At 62.7% G+C, this 20,840-nt stretch overlaps 4 protein-coding genes across 4 annotated transcripts; 2 read left to right on the forward strand and 2 right to left on the reverse strand.

Moving 5' to 3' along the window:
- Nucleotides 1-1,349: 1,349 nt before the first annotated feature.
- LOC103538968 (fibulin-7) lies at nucleotides 1,350-4,335 on the reverse strand. Its single transcript, XM_030457912.1, has 8 exons — nucleotides 4,272-4,335; nucleotides 3,713-3,874; nucleotides 3,375-3,545; nucleotides 3,072-3,197; nucleotides 2,823-2,945; nucleotides 2,573-2,710; nucleotides 2,356-2,494; nucleotides 1,350-1,710 (listed from the first exon to the last, which is right to left on the reverse strand). Exons 1-8 carry the CDS (start codon nucleotides 4,333-4,335, stop codon nucleotides 1,350-1,352), a joined length of 1,284 nt encoding a protein of 427 aa, XP_030313772.1.
- Nucleotides 4,336-6,392: 2,057 nt separating this feature from the next.
- Nucleotides 6,393-11,000, forward strand: LOC103538969 (C-type lectin domain family 18 member A). The gene is made up of 12 exons (XM_030457990.1): nucleotides 6,393-6,612; nucleotides 6,675-6,766; nucleotides 7,496-7,720; nucleotides 7,826-7,923; nucleotides 8,666-8,793; nucleotides 8,861-8,965; nucleotides 9,488-9,580; nucleotides 9,672-9,778; nucleotides 9,906-10,035; nucleotides 10,118-10,214; nucleotides 10,319-10,410; nucleotides 10,535-11,000. Exons 1-12 carry the CDS (start codon nucleotides 6,393-6,395, stop codon nucleotides 10,570-10,572), a joined length of 1,425 nt encoding a protein of 474 aa, XP_030313850.1. The 3' UTR covers nucleotides 10,573-11,000.
- An 852-nt stretch (nucleotides 11,001-11,852) lies between these two features.
- LOC115598953 (RNA-binding Raly-like protein) lies at nucleotides 11,853-17,936 on the forward strand. The gene is made up of 7 exons (XM_030457991.1): nucleotides 11,853-11,889; nucleotides 13,748-13,826; nucleotides 16,082-16,132; nucleotides 16,421-16,572; nucleotides 16,811-16,924; nucleotides 17,404-17,570; nucleotides 17,898-17,936. Exons 1-7 carry the CDS (start codon nucleotides 11,853-11,855, stop codon nucleotides 17,934-17,936), a joined length of 639 nt encoding a protein of 212 aa, XP_030313851.1.
- Nucleotides 17,937-19,402: 1,466 nt separating this feature from the next.
- Nucleotides 19,403-20,834, reverse strand: EXOSC6 (exosome component 6). The gene has a single exon (XM_030458095.1). It carries the CDS (start codon nucleotides 20,790-20,792, stop codon nucleotides 19,923-19,925), a length of 870 nt encoding a protein of 289 aa, XP_030313955.1. The 5' UTR covers nucleotides 20,793-20,834; the 3' UTR covers nucleotides 19,403-19,922.
- Between the last annotated feature and the right edge of the window lie 6 nt (nucleotides 20,835-20,840).

Here is a 20,840-nt window from a genome sequence, read left to right on the forward strand (position 1 = left end):
CAGAAGGCTGCAGGTTGGTCAGGCAGGACTTTCCCTTGCTGAAGCCATGCTGAGTGCCTCCAGTCACCTCCCTGTCCTCGCTGTGCCTCAGGAGAGCTTCCAGGAGGCTCTGCTCCATCATCTGCCCAGACACAGAGGGCTGGCTGACAGCTCAGTACTTCCCAGCTTCCTCCTCCCTCCACTTTTTAAAAAGGGGTGAAACATTTCCCTTCTTCCAGTCACCAGGGACTCCTCCTGGCTGCTGTCACTTATCAAATATCAGGGATTTTACCCTTGTCATTCTCTACTCTGCAGCTCAGGCTCTCTCCTCAGTGGGCTTGGATCAGCTGTGGGTTTCCACGAGGCAGCCACAACCACCCCCACCAGCCCAGCCTGTGGCTCCACGGCTCCTGGGGAGGCTTTCCCCCCTCCTGCAGCCCAGCAGCCACACCGAGCCCAGGGAGCCAGCAGCAGAGCATAAGGAAATCTTTCTTTATGAGCAAGGAAATCTTTATGAGCCACCCGTGGTCTGCACACAGCAGGAGCTTTGTGTGAGGGGCACTGGCACTGGCTGGCTGGACGCTCACCTAAAGAAGGCTCCTGTGTCCTTTGCTGGCTGTCCCCAAGTGACCTCATCACCTTTCAACCTCAAGCTGCTGGTGGCCCCCCCTGCACAGTGCTGGTGGTGGCAATGGGTGTCTGGGGGAGGGCTGCACCTCTTCTGTCCTCACTGCCTGTTCTCATCCTCACCTGGTGCCAGGGGCCCACCCTGTGATTGTCCCCCCTGTCACTGTGCAGGGCAGTGTGTTCAGCCCATCTCCCACTCCTCAGCTGGGGAGGCTCTTTGGCTTGACCCCCAGAAGCAGTGGTGATGGGAAGAACAGTGACACAGTGGTATCCCAGGTGTGCCTGAGAGCTCTACGGGCACCCTGAGCTCTTTGAGGGGACCCTGCCCAGCACCGTAGCCCCTGGCTGTCCCCAGGGCCCTTGACCCAGGAGCACAGGGCTGCCCCCACCCAGGAGGCACAGAGCAAGGTGGACACCCTTCCTACAGACACTTTTTCTTTTATTAGAGGTTACAAGATACAAGGAGCCAGACCTGCACACCACATGCCAACAGTTCACTCTGCCGTGCCGTGGGGCCCCGTGGGCAGACAGGAGGGCTGGCAGCAGCAGGCACCCCCAGAGTGGTCCCCACGTTGCCCACGGGGTTTTCCTTTGCATCGAGCCCCATTTCTGTTGTGGTGGCTTCACCCTAACAGCCAGAAGCAAGCATTGCAGGAGAGGGATGTCTCCAGTGGGACCACCACCTGCTCCATCACATCCCAGGAGAGACCCTGGCTTGGCCCCACACCCGCCTCCAAAGAGCATCAAAACTCATATGGGGACACAAAGACAGTGACCTTGAAGATGTGCTTGCCCAGGAGGACCTTGTGGGAGAACTCACTCATCTCCAGCTCCACCTCCAGCGTGGCTGGCCCTGCCACGGGGCTGGTGAGCAGCAGCTCTCCCGTCTGCCGGTCAGAGCGCCGCACGGTGAGGACCCCCTGGCCCCGGGTGCCCATGATGGAGAAACGCAGGCTGTCCCCCAGGAAACGGGTGGTGGACATCCTGAAGAGGACGTGGGGCACGGTACGGTTGGCCTGGAGGGGCAGGTAGTGGAAGGAGATGGAGGTGGCAGCCAGGCGGCAGGCTCGGCTCTCCATGGGGCAGGGGTTCCTCTCGCACTGGCTGCCAGGAGAGATGGGGTTTGGCTCTCAGGGACCTGCACAAACCCTGCCAAACCCCACACAAACCCTGCAGCCCATGCCACAGGCAGCATCTCCAGCCCCACTGCCAGTCCTGAAGCAGAGCAACCCAAGACAGCCTGTCCTGGGATCTCTCTCCCATCCCTTCCTCTGCCAGGTGGATGCCGGGGGGAGGCAGCTCTGGGTCACACTCCGAGGTTGGGACTTGGGCTGCTACACTCCTGGCTGGAGGCCAGGGATGGAGCCAGGCTTGGCTGTGCCTCCAGCAGAGGAACCTGTCTGAAGCAGAGATGCTCCTCTGCTTGGGTGGTTTATGGTCCACCACAAAGCAGTTTAGTCTCAGGAGTGGGACCAGGGGTGTTTTCCCTGCTGGATGTGCAGCATCATTATCCCCAGAATGGGGTGCTGTGGGGCCATGTATTGGGGTGCTCCCACCAGCACCCCCAGTCGCCAGCATCCTGAAACCCCTGGGGAGTGTGCTGAGCACACCCAGGCACCCCACTTGGCAATTTGCCCCCTGGCACTCACCCTGCTGCCTCTGGGTGACACAATACGGTCCCCAGGGCATGGTAGGAGAGAGCCCCATGGCAGAGAGCCCACGGCAGCCTGAGCCCCACACCGTACTCACAAGGTGGAGGTCTTGACATAGCTGGTGTTGTGGCGTGGTGGGGGGCACTTGGGGTGCACACAGCGGTGGCCTCCGAAGGTGTTGATGCAGACATCACCCTGGGTGCAGTTGTGCTGCTTCCCGGCACACTCGTTCACATCTGTGGTGGTGACACAGGCTGAGCAGGGCTGTCCCTGTCCCCAGGGGATGTTCCCAGCCCTGCAGCCACTGCTCTCACCCTCACAGGTGTTGCGGTCGGCGTGGTGCAGGTAGCCAGGGGGGCAGAGGCAGCGGTAGGAGCCGGGGAGGTTGAGGCAGTCATGGAGACAAAGCCGGGTCTCGGGGCTGGACTGGAAGAGCTGGCACTCATCCACATCTTGGGGGGGGGGGGGGGGGAGGGGGAAGGGAGAGCAGGGCATGACTGGGGCTCCCATCGACGCCAAGCCTCAGTTTCCCCAGCTCCCCCATCCTCACTCCCCCCTTGTTACCGTGGCACACCCCGCCGGCTCGCATCTGGAAGCCGGGATCGCAGCTGCAGCGCCGGGCGCCCGGGCGTCCCTCGGCACAGCGGGGCTGGCGGCTGAAGGAGGCATTGCTCAGAGTCACCCAGTCCGCAGGGAGAAGTGGGTGTCACTGCTGGGGTGGGAGGCACAGGGAAACGGGCTGAGGTCCCAGGGGTACACGGAGCACAGCCGGGTTCTGTCCCCCTCCTCCGCAGCCCAAACCCGGGCACCTACAGGCATAGATGGGGCTTTGGCAGCTGGGGCCTGACCAGCCCCTGGGGCAAAGGCATGTGTAGCTCTGGTTGCCATCCACACAAGTCCCGCTGTTGGCACAGGGGTTGCTGGAGCAGTCATCGATACCTGGGGAGAAGGAGCTTGTGAACACCGGCTGGAGAAGCGCATCCTCACCCTGTCCTGCTGCCCAGCCTCTGGGCTGCTGTCCCTGCAGCAGAGTGATGGGACCCCATAGCTGGGGGTGACAGGGGAGCCCCCCCAGGCAGGCTAAGCCCAGAACACCCCGATCCCACTCCACTTCACTTCTGCAGAAGGGTTGGGTGCCGCTCCAGGTGCGGTTGTGCCGGCAGGCGCGGGTCTCCGAGCCCACCAGCCGAAACCCGGCGTCGCAGATGAAGTGAACATCGTGGCCCACCCTGAGGTTCCGGCCCAGCATCCTTCCGTTCGTGGGCACCGCCAGCTGCGGACAGGTCTCTGCGGGACAGACAGACACGGCTGAGGACGGACATCACCGGGTAGGAGCCGATGCCAGCCCCGGTGAGCAGCTGGGGGTCCCTCGCCCAGGCTGCTCCTCCCCAGGGAGGAGTTGGCCCCTTCGTAGGGATGTCCCCTACGACATAGCTGTCCCCAGCTGGGGTTACCGTTGTGTTTGGAGTTCTGTCTCTGGAGGCGGCTCTGAAGGAGGGAGAGCTGATGCCGGAGCCCACGTGTGCCCCGCGTGTGCGCAGCCTCCTGCGCTGCCAGCAGCTTCTGCATCTGCCGCACTGCCGCCAGTGCCTGTGGCTGGCTCAGGCACTCCTGGGGGCACACAGGGACAGCCTTGTCACCCGCCGGGATCCCCTGCCACCCTGCCGCAGCCCGGGGCACCCTCCCAAGCCGGCGGCACTTTTGGAGATGGGTTGGGTGCCCTGCAGAGCCCCTTGCTCCCCACACCAGCGCAGGGGCTGCCCCTGCCTCTCCTGCCCGGTCCTGTCCCTGCCCCTGGGTGCTGAGGAGCCGCTCGGGTGCCTCGGGTGTGTTTAGCATCATCCCACGGGGGGAAGCTCCAGGACTATGCCCCCCCTGGCCCTGGGCAGCCCCGTGGGCACTGTGGCAGGGTCGTACCCCACCCCAGGGTGATGACGGGGGCGCTGGGCTGTGAGAGGTGAGGAGAGGTCTGCAAAGGGGTCTGGAGGGGGTGACGGGGGTCCTTACCTGGGCACTGCCGAAAGGGCAGCTGCAGGATGCCCAGGGCCAGCCAGGCTGGCAGTGGGACGAGGAGCATCGCGCCGGGGCTGGCTGCAAGGGCTGAGGCGCTGCCGATCCTTCCTCCCCACTTGCAGCCGCGCTCCTGCGCTCGCCGGGATTTATCGACGGCGTGTGCCCGTGTGTTTGTTGGTTTTTACCTCTGGCTGAGGCTGAGCTGTAGGAAAGTTTCCCTTTGGCACTGGCGCCGGCCTCTCCCTTCCCCTCTCCACACATCAGAGGCTTTGGGGGCCTTTCATGTCCAGGGCCAGCAGCTGCCGGGGCCAGGCAGTGGCTGTCACAGCGGGGCCGGCTCCCCCCACGGCTCAGGGGCTCCTCGGCACACGGGGGTGCGGGATGAGGCTAATCCCACGTGTCTGCTGAGCGTGGGAAAGCCTCCTGCAGAAGGGATGGATGTGGTGTCAAAGTCAGGCCCTGTGGAAGGGCTGAGAGGAGCCTGGTAGCACCGTGGCCTCGGCACCATTTTGCCACCACCAGAGCTTCCAGGGGGACCTCGAGGGTCTGGTGAGGGCCTGAGTTGTGGTGCAGGGTGGCATTGGGATTGGGATTGACCTTGGAGTCAGGGGTCGCATTAGGATCAGTGTTAGGGTTGGGGTTCAGGCCAGGGTTGGGGTTCAGGTCATGGTAAGAGAACTGAAGACATTTAGAGCTGAATTTCTGCTGACGTAGCTGGGGTAGGGGGATGCTCCCAGCCCCTCTTGTCCACAACAGCCCAGAGGAAGGGATGTGCCAGCGTGTGCTGGTCCCACAGCCCCTGCTTCCCTCCCCAAGCAGGAATGTCTTCAGACATGCAGGCACCTCTCCTCTGCCAGAGCATCCTCAGACCCCAGCATGGGCAGGGGAGCTGTGGCCAAGCCATTGGGGTGCTCCTGACACCCCCTGAGCAGGGCAGGCTCTGGAACCCCTGCCCAACCCTGAGTGCCTGCCAAACCAAGTCTCCCCCAACCCGACATCTCTCCCTCTGGCAGCCCCCATCCTTTGCATCCTCCCCCTCCCTAACCACACTGCCCAGCTCACAGGAGTGGGTATTTGTCTCTGCACCCTGTCTTAGCCCCCCAGCACGTTTAATTAATTCACAGGGCAGGAGGAAAGCTGACAGATGGGACGGCCCCTCCGTAGCTCTCAGATCATCTCCCAGCACCCCAAAGTGGGTGTCACTCAGGACCCCCACTCCTGCACGCCTTCACATCCCCCAGCTCAGCAGCCGGGCTGGGGCAGAGCCTGGGGGTCTGACCCTGCTGCGGGGTATCCCTGGGGGGAGGCTGCAGCCCTGGGCCCCGGGAGTTGTCTGTCGTCTCCACACCAGTGAGGAACTGTTTTGACAGGGCCATTCCTCACCCGTCAGGCTTTTGTTCACCCTGACCAGAGGGGCCTGTCTGGAGCCCTCAATAGGATCAAATCCTGCCACCAGACACACACCAGCACGCAGGAGCTTGCAGCCAAGCTCGCCCCAACCCCAGAGCTGCAGCTGGCAGCTCCCCCAAACCCTTCCTCTGGGACCCTGGGTGTCCCCCCCCACAAACCCGAGTAACCTGCATGGAGCTCTTGGTGCTGCTGGTTTGTAACCTCCTGGCATGGAGGGTGGGTGAGACAGCGTGGGATGATCCCGAGAAGTTGTCTGTGCCGGCTCCGGGAGGTAACCAGGATTGGGGTGCTGCTGCTGGCAGCAAAGCTGATTTGGGGAGGGGGTGGGTGAACCCTAGAGCCAGGCCGGGCAGGCAGGGGCTAGGTGGGTGATGGCACCTGGGGGTGGCAACGGGGGCCTTGGTGGGGGGTGGGGGTGGGCAGGGAATGGGACAAAGCTCTGGGGAGTCTGGGGGATGGGGATGGGGGGGGGGGGGTGGTACGGGGCTGGTGATGGGATTGGGAGGGGGAGCCTGGGACATGTGATACAGTGGGGCTGGGGGGGGGGCCGGGGGTTGGGATTGGGATGGGATGTTCGGGAGCTGGACCTGGGAGGGGGGCTCTGGGGCAGGTAATGGGGGGCTAAGGATGGATTTACCCGGCTGGGGTCTGGGTGCTGAAAAGACAGAGGCAGGGAGGGGGGGCTGGGATGGGGGAGGGGGGCAGGACGACATGTACATTCCTGGCATTCTCAGCCCACCCGTGCAAGACAGGGGCTCAGCGGGCTGCCCCCCACCCCCGGCCCCTGCCCCTTTTGAGCTCCCAACCCAAAAGCGCTTTCTTCTCTCCCCTCGAGTCTCCATGGAGACCCGGGTGCCTTCCCCATATCCCCAGCTGCGGCTGGAACCTTCGGGGGGCTGGCACATCCCCCGCAGCCAGGGATACCAGGAAGGCATTTGCACCGCGTGGCCCCATTTCCAGTCGTGTCCCCCCCCTTCTGCCCTTCCCCCACAGCTCTCAGCGCGAAGGAGACCTTCCTGGTGCTCTCGCTGCACAACAAGCTGAGAAGCAAAGTGCAGCCCCCTGCCGCCAACATGCAGAAGCTGGTGAGTCCTGTCCCACACCCCTAGATCATCCCTCCACTTCCCACCCCATGCCCAGGGAGGGGGAAACACACTCCACACCTGCATACACCAAGGGTGGTCCCTTGAGGCTCCTCGTGGAGCCCTTCGTGTCCCACGATAGCTGTGGATTTCCCCCAAGCACTCCACACACCAAGAGCAGGGCTGATTGCCTTGGTGTCACCCAAGTCCCACAAGGTGGCCCTTGTTGGTGCCTCAGCCACCCCACACCTAAACACACCACAGCCAGGGCTCGTCTCTTGGGGTCCCTCAGGTCCTGGTCCCTTAGGGTCACAGGATGGGGTCCTGTGATGGTCCCCAATGTCCCCTGATCACCCCACACCTGTACAGACCAAGAACAAGGCTGGTCCCTTGGGGTCCCACAGGTCCTGGTCCCTTAGGGTCACAGGATGGTGCTCGATGTCCCCTGATCACCCCATACCTGTACACACCACGAACAAGGCTGGTCGCTTTGGGTCTCTTGTGGGGTTCCCCAGGCCCCATGATGTCCCTCGGTGTCCCCCAGCCACCCCACACCTGCACTCACCAAGGACCAAGGACAGGGCTGGTCCCCCGGGGTGCCCCCCAGGTCCCGTGATTCACACCCTGGACTCCCCCCTTTGGTGGTCCCCAAACCCGGGCGGTTCCCTGCTGTCCCCACGCCCTCACCCCAGCTGGTGCCGACTTCGGGTGGCTCAGGGTGTCTCCCCGCAGGAGTGGAGCGAAGCGCTGGCTCGGCTGGCGGGGGCACGGGCAGCCAGCTGCCTGCAGGGCCCCGCTCCACCGGCATCCGCGGAGCTGGGCTGGAGCGAGGCGCTGGTACCGGTGGGTGCCGGGGGGTTCGGTGCCGTGCTGGAGCGGTGGTTCGCGGAGGGACGGCGCTACGACCACAGCACGGGGCGCTGTGCCAGCAATGCCACCTGCAGCCATTACACCCAGGTGAGCAGGGACACGGCATGGCGGAGCCAGGGGGGGTCTGGGGAACAAGGAGGGTGGGGGGAGGTCCCGAAGGGGACGGGGGGGTGAGACAGAGCTCTCTCGCAGCTGGTGTGGGCCACGGCAGGGCGGCTGGGCTGCGGCCGGAACCTCTGTCCCGGCAGCCATGGCCCCAACGAGGCTTTCGCCTGCGCCTACTCCCCGGGGTAAGGGCAGGAGGAAGAAGGTGGGGCTTAGATGGGCGGGGCTTAAAAGGGTGTGGTTCGTGGGGCGTGGTTTCTATGGATATGGGTGTGGTTTATAGGGCGTGGTTTAGTTGGGAGGGGCGTGGCTTGGAGGGGCGTGGGTTAGATGGGGAGTTGCTTAGAGGGCGTGGTTTAAATGGGAAGGGCGTGGTTTCTGTGGGAGGGGCGGAGTCTTGTGTGAGGGGTGGTCTTGGAGAAGGGGGCGCGGTCTGGATTGGGGCGGGGCTTATGGTGGGGGGAGGGGTCTGGCTTGGGGCTGCCTTAGAGAAGGGGGCGGGGGTGGTTTGAGGAGGGGCGGGGTCTGAGATAGGGCGGAGCCTACGCTGGGGCGGGGTTTAATGGGGCGTGGTCTGATAGGGGGCGGGGTTTGATGGGGCGGGGTCTGAGAGGGGGCGGGGTCTCCGTGTGAACCGGGGTGGGATAGCCCCGGAGTGGGCGGGGTCTCTTCAGGTGTACGGCCTATGGGGATGGGTGGAGGAAAGGGGGCGTGGCCTCGTACCTGAGGTGGGCGGGGCCGTGCTTCTGGGCGGGGCACTGGGATATAGGGGAGCATGGCCGGGACTGTGCTGGGAGTGGGCGTGGTCTTGTGCAAGAAATGGGCGTGGTCTATCGTGTGGGCGTGGTCTGTCACGGAGGGGGCGTGGTCTGTCGGTGTGGGAGGGGCGAGGGGCGGGGCAGCACCTGCATCCTCCCGCGGCCATAGGGGCAACTGGGAGGTATCGGGGACCCCCGTCCCGCCCTACCAGCGGGGGCCCTGGTGCTCCCTCTGCACCGCCGGCCTCGCCGGGTGCTTCAAGTCCTGGGACCACGGCGGCGGCCTCTGCGGTGAGTGTCCCCCGTCCCCTGCCCGGTGCCCCCGCCCTGCCACCTCCCTGACACCCATCCCGGTGCCCCAGAGGTGCCGCGAACCCCTGCCGCATGAGCTGCCGGAACGGCGGGACCCTCGTCCTCAGCACCTGCCGCTGCGCCTGTGCCCCCGGCTACACCGGACGCTACTGCCAAGGTGCTGGGGGTGGGCACTGCGCAGCCCCTGCCCCCGGCACCGGCAGAGAGGGGTGGGCACGGCTGCTGCGGGGAGGGCGAGCACGGGGGGGGTGCGTGGCTGGTGCGGTGCGTGTGTGTGCAAAGGGCGGGTGCAGTGCGTGGGTGTGCACGCAAAGTGCAGTGCGTGTGTGCAGTGGTTCAGTGCAGTGCATGTATGGCATGGCTGGTGCAGCACACGTGCGTGCAGTGTCAGTGCAGTGCATGCATGGCACCGGTGGTGCAGCACACATGCGTGCAGTGTCAGTGCAGTGCATTCATGGCACCGGTGGTGCAGCACAAGTGCGTGCAGTGTCAGTGCAGCGTGTGCATGGCACGGCTGGTGCAGCATTGATGCTCTGCTTGGCAGCTGCCTGCAGTGGGCTAGGTGCACACGTGTGCAGTGCCAGTGCAGGGCGTGCGTGTGCATGGTTGGTGCAGCACACGTGTGCAGTGCCAGTGCAGGGCGTGCAGTGCAGTGCCTAACCCAGCCGTGCCCCTGCAGTGCGGTGCAGTGGGCAGTGCCTCCACGGGAAGCTGCGGAAGGAGGAATGCTCCTGCCTCTGCCACCTGGGCTACGGTGGTGCTGACTGCAGCGGTGAGTGGGGCGATGGAGGGGGCCCCCAGCTGTGGGGGCAGGGGTCCCGGGTGGGTCCCGTGGCACCCATTGCCCCTGCCTCTGCCCGCAGTGAAAATCCACTTCCCCTTCAACGCCTGCGACCTGTGGATTGACGGTGACTGCTTCGTGGTGTCCCCCGAGGCTGACACCTACTATGGAGCCAGGATGAAGTGCCAGGTAATCCTCCGGGATGCTCCAAGCAGCCCTTTGAGGCTGGAAAATGCCACTGGCGCCCCTTCCCTGTGTGTTTCCCCATAGTCCCAGTCCCCATGGGTTTGGGGCTGACTTGCTCCTGTCCCTGCAGGGCAAAGGGGCAATGCTGGCCCAGGTCAGAAGCCAGAAGGTCCAGGACATCTTGGCTTTCTACCTCAGCCACCTGGAGAGGGGTAACAAGGTGACAGAGAGTGATTTTGAAAGCAGGAACTTCTGGATCGGTGGGTGAGGGCAGGAGGCAGGGCGCAGGGTGTTGGGGGTGCAGGCGGCCGTGCCCCCACACCTCCCTCCCACTCCCCCCAGGGCTCACCTACAAGACTTCCAAGGCTTCTTTCCGCTGGAATGTGGGAGAGCCCTCCTCCTTCACCAGCTTCGCCTTCGGGCAGCCGGACAACCAGGGGTAAGTGCCAGCTGGCCGAGGAGCACACCCCCCCTCTGTGCAGTGTCACCACCGTGTCACCACGCTGCCTGGCCTCACTGTGTCCCACCGGGCTGCTGCTGCAGCTTTGGGAACTGTGTGGAGATGCAGGCAGCAGCTGCCTTCAACTGGAACGACCAACGCTGCAAGACCCGGAACCGCTACATCTGCCAGTTCAGTGAGTGAGCAGCCTGCACAGGGTCCTGAGCCCCAGCCCTGCTGGTGCTGTGCCCCTCTGACAGCCCTGCACACCCCCCTGGGTCCTGCCTGGCACAGCGGACACTGACCCTGTCCCACCCCAGCCCAGGAGCACATTGCCCTGTGGCAGCAGGAGCCCTGAGCCCCAGGGACCAGACAGTGTGGAGCCAAGCCCATGGCCCAGGAGGACCCCGGTACCGTGTCAAGCCCGGATCGTGTCTCAGGAGGACCCCAGTGCCATGTCGGGCCTGAACTGTGGCTCAGGAGGACCCCAGTGTCATGTCAAGCCCAGGTCATGGCTCAGGAAGACACCCTCACGGCTCCTTGTGCAGGGGACAGAGGGATTAGGGACCCACGGTGCTGGGGCCTGGTGAGAAGGACGCAGACTCCCCAAAATAGTGACTTCTCCTGTCCCTCACCTTCCTCTGTCACCAGCCCACCATGACAGCCACCAGGGATAGGAGGTGTTCCCACAGCAGGCAGGTCCAGCATCATCCTCCTCAACTGACAGCCAGGCTGTGTCTTCACAGTGGCCCCGGTGAGATGAGGGGCCAAGGGGGGCTCTGGCGGGCACAGCCCTCAGCACAGCTCCAGGTGAGGACTGGAATCAGCCCCCAGCCTGGCGCTTCAGTTTCTTCACCATCACCTGGTCCTTCACCACCTTTTGGGTGGTTAATAAAGTCCCTGTCCCTTGGGTAGAGCCATTTGTCTCCTTTTCCTCCCTCAGCCCCCACCAGACTCCCTCTCCCTCTGCCATTCCCATATCCTGCCCACACGGGCTGGTCCCTCCAGCTCCATCCCTGGAGTGGATGCTGAGGCTGGAGCAGCCCCTGGCTGAGCCGGGTCTCCAGCTCCCTGGGGAGAGAAAGGGGGGAGGTCGGGGGGTTGGTGTTAGCTCTGAGCTGCTGCTCCCAGTCCCGGGGACAGCCCTAGGTCAGCACATCCCATGGGATGGGGATGGGATGGGGATGAGGAGGATGGGATGGAATGGGGATGGGGAGGAGGATGAGGATGGTGATTTAGGATGGGGATGAGGATAACGATAGAGATGAGGATGAGGATGAGGATAGGGATGAGGATGAGGATAAGGATAACGATAGAGATGAGGATGAGGACAACGATAGGGATGAGGATAAGGATAATGATAGGGATGAGGATGAGGATAGGGACAGCGATAGGGATGAGGATAAGGAGGAGAGTGAGGAGGAGGACAGGGACAGTGTCACCACGGCCGCGTCCTTCCCTCTGCAGCCCGGGGAGCTCCAGCGCTGCCGGCACGGGGGATGCGGGCAGGGACGAGCAGGGATGGGGCGGGGCGAGGCGCGGTGACCCCCCCGCAGTGCCGCGGTGGTGCGGCCCGCAGCCCCCCTCCCGTCCCGGCGTGGTAGGGTCCGGTGGCGGCTGCGGGACCGGGGTACGAGCATGACGCTCTTCGGCAGCGGGGACACGGGCTGGAGATGTGAGTATCCCTCCCCCCCGTGCCCACCACCACCACCACCCACCCCCCCAGGATCGGCCCTTCTCCCACCCAGCCCTTCCCGGTTGGTGCTCCGGCACCGGGATGCTGGCGGGACACCGGGCAGGGGGGGAGGACTGGTCCCTGCAGCCAGCCCGCTGGGGCACCCCCTGCCCCACGCAGGGGCCGGTTCCCGGGATGCCTCCCGCCCCCTCGGACAAGCGTGGCCTCCCGGTACCTTTCTGCCCCCTAGCCCGTACCAGTTCCTCCCCAGGGCTGGGATGTTCTCCCAGTACCGGGATGCCTGGTCCTCCCCACACCGTTACCCAGGACCGGGGTGTCCTTACAGCACCGGGATGCCCTCCATGCCATGACCATGAAAAGCAAGTCCCTGCTCTTCTCCTGGTACTGGGAAGCCCCTCACACCATTACCCCGAGGACCAGCGTGTCCTCTCATTACTGGGATTCCCTCTGTACCATAACACCCAGGACAGAGGTGTCCTCCTGGTGTTGAGCTGCCCCTCTGCCATTTCTGGGAAGGAAGCTCAGATGCAGGACCAGTGGTCCTGGGGTGATGGAATCCTTTTTGTCCATGTCCCCTGCCCCAGCAGGATGGTCCCCTTGGTGCAGGTGGCTGAGGATGGGGTCTCTGCTGGGATGCTGAGGTCTCCATCCAGCTGCAAGGGAGGGGATCCGATGGCTCTGTGAGTCGGTGGGATGGGCTGGAGAGAGGGATATCAACAGCAGGCTCAAAAAAAAAAACAAAAACGGGTGCCAGTGCTACCTGGCATGTGCAGGGCAAGTAGAGCACCTTCACCATCTCACTGTGAGATCAGAGTTAGCCCGAGGACTCTGTCACACAAGGTGACAGCTTGGAGAGCAAATAAAAGCCAGCTTAATTCTGATGGGATCTTGCTCAGAAGCTCTCTCCTCCTGAGGGATGGAGGGACCTTGCTCCAGCCCAGGTGGAGGTTGAGCAGCCCCAGGGCCAGTGTCCATGCTCCTGGACACCTCTGAGGAGCTGGTGTGATCCCAGAGGACTCAGGAATGTTCACTTCAGGGTTCCCTGGTGCAGTGGCATCCCCAGTGTCACCGAGGGGACACCTGGTCAGGCTTACCATGGCCAAGGGGGAGCGTGCAAGAGGGAGACCTCAACATCTCACCCACTACCAGGGGCTAGAGAGGTTTCAGAGCCCCCCAGAATGACAAAACTGAATCTATGGAGGTGTTAGGAAAGCTTTACATTTGTGGTTCTTAATTGGACACAGAAAATAGATTCAAGCTGGCTTTTATGTGGAAGGGGAGAACAGCATCACCAGGGAAGTGAGACATGGAAGCTGTGAGTCTGGGGGCACCTCCAGCTGCACCTCAGCATCACATGGGGCTCGGCAGTCTTTGGGTGCAGCCCATCCCCATCCTCAGCACCCATCCCTCGTGGGCAGCACTCACTGGTGTCCCCCTGGCCCAGGGGTCTCTGGGAAATGGCCTGGCAAGGCTGATGGCAAAGGTGAATTCACCGTGGTGATGGGAAATGTCTCTGGGGGTTTATGACCCTCGGTGTCAGAGGTGTTCCCTGGGGATGGGACACCTGCAGGAAGGGGCTGCTGCAGGGACAGCCGGAGCCACTCCATGTCCAGGCAAATCCTGCTCTGTTCCTTGTCCTTCTCCAAAAGCTTAAATCCAGAGAGAACTGCCAGCCTCAGCCTCATCCTTTGGATGCTCTGGAGTGGGATGCCTCCAGCCAGGACAAGAATGTGGCTGTGAGTCTCTGGGAAGCTGCTGCTGCTGGAGCTGTGTGGGGTGGCAGGTTGGCATCTCCTGTTCTCCCCAGGGCTCATTCCCCTCCTCTCTCTGCCCTCAGACTTGGACATGGCCCGGGAACCCAAGCCCAGCCGGGCCAGGCTGGGTCAGAAGCGGCAGCACGGCACCAGCCTGTACCAGTGAGTGCCAGCATGGGGGGCAGGGGCTGCACCCGGGGGGACACTTTGGGCTGGGGACTGTCCCACGCCTGGCTCCTCTTCCTCCCTCTGCCCTCCATGGCTCATCCTTCAGATGATTCCAGGTGCCTACCTGCCTGCCATGGTGGGGGTGGGGTGACCCTGCCCCATCCCAGTGGGGCTCTCAGAGCACTGCAAAGCCACACTGGGGACAGCTGGAGTCCTCACTGGGTGCCACCCAGGGTGTGTTGCTGGTGGGGTGTGGGGATCCCCCTTCCCCATCCAAAGGGAGGCAGTGGAAGAAGCGCAGAGCCCCATGGTTGATGTTGGTGACAGTTTTGGCCTTTAAATGTGGTTCCTCAGGAGAGAAGGGAGGTGCAGGCAGGTGCTGATGGTCCTGCCGAGGCTGGGGATGATGGTGACAGTGGCACTGATGGGATCAGGGGTGCAGGTCCCCATCCCTGCATCCTTTTGGCTCCCTGGCTCAGCAGGCGCATGGTGAAGAGGGGACTGGAGCTGGACTCCATCTGTCTCATTAGAGCTTTATTGCAAATGCCCTGATTGAACTAATTGCTCTGCCCGTTGCCATGGCACCAGAGGGATGCAGGGCTGGCAGGGCAGAGACTGCCAGTGGGCAGGGACTGCCAGCCCTTCAGGCCTGTAGTGTGGCAGTGTCCTTCCCACGGGATGCTCTGAGAGGAGAGAAGAGCTGAGCTGGGAAAATCCTTGCTATGACCTTAGCTGAGTGCCAGACCCCAAGACCAGGTCCTCTGTAGAGTGCTCTGGTGGCAGGAGGTGGCCTGTGACATCCCCATCCCTCTGGGCAGTGGCTGCAGGCAGCAGCACCCATCACATCTGTCTGGGCTGGGACCCCTTCCCCCCTTCCCTTCCCCAAGGCAGGATGTGACCTCCCTCCCCTGGTGACCAGGAGGAAGGTGGGGATGGGCAGGACTTGCTCTCACAGCACTGGGAACTTGAGAGCTGGCAAAGCTGGTCCAAAAGCTCCCAAAATTTCCCAAGGTGCAAAGAAAGGTCCTGATGGGACCCTGATGGCACCCTGGGGCTGCCAGCTCACCCTTTCCTGCAGTTGCCAGCTGCACTCTGTGCACCACTGATTAAGGCAGGGTGTCAGCAGGGCTGGGGATGCCATTGCCCCCTGATGGACACCAAGCTGCCTTCTGGGCTGGGAAAGCCAAGCTCAGGCAGGGCAGCACACCCAGGGAGGGTCCTCCCAACAGACCTCCAGCTCTCCCTGAGCATTGGCTGCACAGTGATGGGCTCATCCACAGCAAAACCTGGAGCCCGGGGGACCCTGTCTTGGCCCAGCCATCCCTGACAGGGTGTCTGGGGAAGTCTCCCCACTCCTGGCCCTGCTCTGAGCAAGGCTTTGGCTCCTCCTGGGTTAGGCTTAATCCCATGCTCCCTGACTCCACTAGAGCTGAAGCAGCAAAATGATCTTCAGCATCTCCCCTCCTCCTCCTTTTCCTCCTCCTCCTCCCCCATGGTCCATGGCACATGATTTATTACCAGCATGTTTCTGCCTGCACTGGGGGTGATCCACTGACAGGTCTCTTCTTAATTCGGAGCTGATCAAACCAAGTGTGCAGGCAGAGCCAGGGACCATTGCAGTTAACTTCAGGGCTCTCTAAATGCAGCTCCTGCTGATGCTGACCTGGGGGCTCTCTCTACCCCCCCTGCCCCAACACCCACATTTGCCTCTGGGACAAAGCCCAGCCAGGGCCAACCCCCTCCTGGGGGTTGTGGTACCCTCTAGGATGCTGCCTGCTCCCAGGGATGGGGATGGAGGGATGGATGTCCTCTCCTGTGAGGACAGGCTGAGTTGTTGAGGACACCTCTCCTGTGAGGACAGTTGGGTTTGTTCAGCCCGGACAAGGCTCCAGGGAGATCTCATCGTGGCCTTTCAGTACTTGGAAGAGACCTGTAAGAAAGATGGGGACAGGTATTTCAGCAGGGACTGTAGCAATAGGACAAGGGGTGATGGCTGTAAACTAAAAGAGGGGATATTCAGACTAGAGACAAGGAAGAAACTGTTTACACTGAGGATGCTGAGACCCTGGCCCAGGTTGCCCAGAGGTGGGAGATGGGCAGGTTGGACGGGGCTCTGAGCACCCTGGTCTGGTTGCAGATGTCCCTGCTCTCCCCACGGGCTGGGGTTTCATTGACTTGAAAGGTCCTTTCTCACCTGAACCGTGCTGAGTCTGTGATTCTGTCTTGTTCCCCTCCCTGCCCCCCTGCAGCAGTACCTGTGAGCTGGATTACGATCTCTACAGGGATGACTTCCCATACCGGTGAGCACGGCATCCCGGGAGCAGGGTGGGCTGAGCACGCCTCTTCCGGAGGGGTCCGCGGGGTGGATCCAGTCACCCAGCTGCCCATCCCTCCTGCCTCAACCAGAGGCTTGGGGCATTACCCCCTTCGAGGGGCGTGGATGCCCCAGCTACCCTGCGTTGGGGAGGGGGCAGTGTGTGGGCTGGGCATTGCCCAGCTTGGGGGTCCCTCGCTGCAGAAGGACCCCGAGGGATGCTGCAGCACCTCTGAGGTGGCACTCAGACTGCCGCACTCTTGTGCCCTCGCAGGGTCTGTGAGTACCAGAAGATCCCCCCCCTCATTAACCGCATCCCCGTTAAGACCAGACGAACTCACGGGGGAGGAGAAGGAGGCAAAACCAGCCCAAGCCCCCAGCCCGGGGCGAGGAGCAGCACCAGCACCACGGTGGGACGGACGAAGTGTAAGTGTGACGGGGCTGAGCCTCTTCCAGCCCTCCCCTCGGGGCGTGTTGGAGCCCTGTAGGTTCCCCGAGGTCCTGCTGGGTCCTGACCCTCCGGCTACGAGTCCCCAGCTCCAGCAGACACAGCCTGGACCGCACTGGTGTCCCATGTCCCCCGAGGATGCTCTGGAGGTGGTGGCTGCCCAGGACAAGGTGTTCCATAGGAGGGGGGGGATGCTGATGCCTCCTCTCCCTGCAGTGAGGGCCGAGGAGCTGCACTCCATCAAGGGGGAGCTGAGCCAGATCAAGGCCCAGGTGGACAGTCTGCTGGAGAGCCTGGACCGCATGGACCAGCGGAGAGAGCGGCTCACAGGTCAGGGACACACCCTGGGCCCTGGTCACAGCATCACAGGGTCATTTGGGTTGGAAAAAACCTTTAAGATCATCAAGCCCAACCCTTCCCCCAGCACTGCTGAGGCCACTGCTGCCCCATGTCCCTCAGCACCACATCTCCAGGGCTTTGAAACCCTTCCAGGGATGGGGACTTGACCCTGGGCAGCCTGGGCCTGACAACCCTTTGGGTGATAAAATGTTTCCTAATACCCAATCTAAACCTCCCCTGGCACAACTTGAGGCCATTTCTCCTTGTTCCATCACTGGTAACGTGGGAGAAGAGGGATGGGCAGTCCGTGTGTGCATGCGAGCCTGCACCCCGAGCCGGATTTGCTCAGTTTGGATAAATTCCCCACATTCCCCTTCCCTGGGCTGGCTCCAGCCCTTTGGGACACCCAGCGAGGACAAGGCAGATGCTTGAACAAGTACCCCAAATTTCTGCTGTCTCCATCCTTGCAGGGTCCAAGGAGAGTGAGAAGAAGAGGGCAGAGTCGGGGCGAGAGTCGCCGTCCCCAGAGGGCGAGGAGTCACGGAAGGGCCGGAGGAAGGAGGGGGCGGGCGCTGCTGGGCACAGCGATCTCCGCACCATCGACAGCGCCGAGGAGAGCACAGACACGGAGGAGATGGTAAGAGCGGAGCCAGACCCCGTACAGGGCTCTCTGCTTTCCTGAAATTCATCCCCACGGGCTGCCCGCAGCATCGGGGGTGCCCAAAGCAGAGGAGATGCTGCTCCACCCCCTGCGTGTCGGGGACTTCAGCCGCCACTGTCACCGGGACAGCCCCCGGACACGGGTTATTCCAGCAGCACAGGCTGCAAAACCACTCCTCCGGAGCAAAAATGCCCTTGATGGAAGCTGCTTCCCAAGCCTCCCATCTGGGTGAGGGATCCCGGGGGTGTCCAGGGTCTGACCCTGCTGCCGGGGCACAGCCACCTTGTGCGTTTCTCCTTGCAGGTGAAAAACCACATGTCAGACCCCGAGGGGAGCCAGTAGAGGACCGGGACGCTGTGGCCTCCCCTCCCTGTCTTGTGTCCGTATTTTTTTTTTGAGGCTTCCAGCCACTGCCAGGCGTTTGGGGAGGTCACAACCATCCCCTGCTGCCAGCAGCCCCAGCCCACCCGGGCAAGATGCCACCAGCTGTGTGGGCAGGGAAGTCTTGGTGTTCCAGTGTGCTTGTTTTCTTTACTTTATTTAATTTTTTTGTTGAGATTTTTTTGTTTCCCTTAACCCCCTGCCCCTGTTTTCAGACCTAGGGAAAAGCAGATGAGGAGCAAAAAAAATGAAATTAAAATCTATAAAGAAAAGACCATACCTTCAAGGAGCATCCCAAATCCTGGCTGCCTTGGGTACAAGCATCCCCCTTACCCATAGGGTGCTGAGGGGTATGAAGAAAGCACTCTGAACACAGCTCACATCCCAGTTTTTCCTGCCCTGGCTCTGTTCTCCAGATTCCCCCCTGGTACTGGTCCAACAGGCATGGATGAGGGGAGCCCAGGAAAGGTTCCTCAGCATTCCACCACAATGCCATGAGAAGAATGAACCACCCTGAGACAGCTCTGAGGGGCTTTTTTGTGGGATTTTGGGATAGAGGGGTGGTGCTGAGTCTAGCTCTGACACTGGCTGTAGGGCCAGCAATGCAAACCCAGTTTCTCCCAGTTGCCCCTGCTCACAAATGGGTTTTCCTGACCGGTTTGCCATGGGGTGTTCCCAGCCTTTGTGGGCAGCAGGATCCCTCTGAGTGGCTTTGCCAAGGCCTCTCTCCTGCACCTGAAGAAGTCAGGGTTCCCCTTGTGCTCCCCAGCATCTCAGTTTGGTGTCCATTCCTTTTTCTCACTGGTAGGAACCTCTTCTGCATTTCTAATTTGCTCTGGTAAAAAGAGTGTATTGTGCTGGAAGGAAAAATAATTTGTATTTCTTTTCTCTGGTTATTTGACTCTGGTGCAGTTTTTAACCAACTTAAGTGCACATGGAATTTCTGTACCCCATTTTGTCTGCTGCCTGACACAGCCCTGGGCTCCGGGGGTTTCCTCAGATGCCACCTTTCCCACAACTCAACCCTGAGACAGGAGGGGAGCAGCTCTGCCCTGTAGAAGCATTCACCACCACCTTTACCCAGATTATTCACTACCAGCCCAGCACCATGCAGCTGGGCAGACAGAACCAGCTCCTTCCCATTCCCAGGAATAACCAGACCCCAAGGCAGCACCCAGCTCCCTCTGTGTACCTCTGAAGGAAGCACAGCAGGAGCAGAAGATGGTGACCCCCACACTTGTCACCATGAATGCATCCTGTCCACAGATACCCTAAGCCCCAGCAGAGAAAGACAGGCAGAAGACACTAGAAAAAAAACAAAAAAACCCAAAAAACTGATTTATTACAAAAATAATGCAATAAAATACATCTCTGCCCCCCTGGAGCACTGCCTGGGCAGGAGGTCCCAGGGATGCACAGTCTGGGCATGGTTCCTGCCCTGTGCTGTAGGGATGGTCACAGTGGGCAGCTCAGGATGAGGGTTTTAATCCCTGGTGCCAGAGCCAGCCCTGGGTGGGATGGGGGGGGGGGGGGGGGGGGGGGGTGCTGGGGTGCAGGAGGCTGCTTGGAAGGAGGGAAATCACAGGCAGGGGGTCTGGCACCACGGGGCTGGTGCAGGCAGAGTTCCGAGGCTGTCTGGAGGGGCTGCTCAGAGAGATGTCCTGCAAGACGGTGGCTTCTCAAGGCAGAGTTCTGGGGGTGGTCGGGCAGGGTGGGTGCAGTTTCCATCAGGATCCGGTGTCCTCAGGCAGCTTTCTGGAGCTTCCAAACCGCCGGCAGCTCCTGGGGGGTCTCCGGCATCGCAAGGACCGGCTCGGGCCGGGCTCCGGGGATTCTCCAGCAGCACCAGGTGTGGATCAGGCCGGCTCCGGCCATCGCTGCCGACACCGAGGGCAGCTCGGACGGGCTCCCAGAGCCCAACCGCAGACACGGCCCCCAGGGCAGGGCTCAGGCGGTACCAGCAGCAGCGGTACCAGCACCAGCAGCAGTGGTACCACCAGTACCAGCAGCAGCTGCGTGTCGGCGGCGGGCAGCCCGCAGCAGGCTCTGCCGCAGCACCGGGTAGAGGCGGTGGCAGCCGTCGAGGCCGAGGCTCAGCGCCTGTGCCCAAGCATCGGGAGAGCCGCCCTGCCCGCCGCCCAGCACCGCCGACACCTGGTTAAGGGCGGGCAGCAGCGCCACGGTCAGCCGCGCCGAGGCCTCCCGTTCCTCGGGCTCGCCGGGCTGCAGCACCCAGGGGGCAGCGGGCCCGGGCCCCCGGCACAGCCCGCAGCCCACCGGCAGGTCGTACATCTCCACCCCGGCGTCCGCCAGGGCCAAGCCCGCGGCGCTGAGAGCAGCGGCCAGGGCCGAGCCGCCATCTTGCAGCAGCAGCGCGCTGACCGCCAGGCGAGCCCGCGGGTACCGCGCCAGCCGCACCGCGGGTTCCAGCGCTTCCCTCAGCGCCGCCGCCGCCTCCCGCTCCGCCTCCCTCTCCGCCGCCGACCCCGGCCGCACCCGAGCCCCGCGCCCGGCGAAAGGTGCCCGGCGGAACTGGCACAGCAGCTGCCCGGCTCCCGCGGCGGGTTCGGCCGCTTCCCGCGGGCCCCAGGCGGCGCACAGCACCTTGGTGCCGCCGCTCAGCTCCACGTAAGCCGAGCCCTCCGCCTGGCTCAGCAGCCCGGCCCGCACGAACAGCGGCCGCAGGGCGCAGGGGTCCCGCGGCCCCGACGCCTCTTCGTTCTCCTCCTTCTCTGCCGGGAACCCCCCGGCTCCTGCCCACACCTCCGGCGGCTGCGAATCCTCCGGGCCGCAGAGGCGGCGGTGATCCAGCGGCATGGTGCTCCGGAACGGGCGGGATCGGAGGAGGAGGAGCGGGAGGAGGAG

Source organism: Calypte anna, chromosome 11 (genome assembly GCF_003957555.1).
Source record: "Calypte anna isolate BGI_N300 chromosome 11, bCalAnn1_v1.p, whole genome shotgun sequence".
NCBI lineage: Eukaryota > Metazoa > Chordata > Aves > Apodiformes > Trochilidae > Calypte > Calypte anna.

Coding starts and splice junctions, on each gene's coding strand:
- LOC103538968 (XM_030457912.1), bottom strand. CDS start 4,335: ATGCTCCTCGTCCCACTGCCAGCCTGGCTGGCCCTGGGCATCCTGCAG. Junction 2,946..3,071: donor CCAAAGCCCCATCTATGCCT/GTAGGTGCCCGG, acceptor TTCTCCCTGCGG/ACTGGGTGACTCTGAGCAAT. Junction 2,495..2,572: donor CGACCGCAACACCTGTGAGG/GTGAGAGCAGTG, acceptor TCACCACCACAG/ATGTGAACGAGTGTGCCGGG.
- LOC103538969 (XM_030457990.1), top strand. CDS start 6,393: ATGTACATTCCTGGCATTCTCAGCCCACCCGTGCAAGACAGGGGCTCA. Junction 9,779..9,905: donor GAGCCAGGATGAAGTGCCAG/GTAATCCTCCGG, acceptor CTGTCCCTGCAG/GGCAAAGGGGCAATGCTGGC. Junction 10,411..10,534: donor CCGCTACATCTGCCAGTTCA/GTGAGTGAGCAG, acceptor GTCCCACCCCAG/CCCAGGAGCACATTGCCCTG.
- LOC115598953 (XM_030457991.1), top strand. CDS start 11,853: ATGACGCTCTTCGGCAGCGGGGACACGGGCTGGAGAT. Junction 11,890..13,747: donor CGGGGACACGGGCTGGAGAT/GTGAGTATCCCT, acceptor CTCTGCCCTCAG/ACTTGGACATGGCCCGGGAA. Junction 13,827..16,081: donor CACGGCACCAGCCTGTACCA/GTGAGTGCCAGC, acceptor GCCCCCCTGCAG/CAGTACCTGTGAGCTGGATT.
- EXOSC6 (XM_030458095.1), bottom strand. CDS start 20,792: ATGCCGCTGGATCACCGCCGCCTCTGCGGCCCGGAGGATTCGCAGCCG.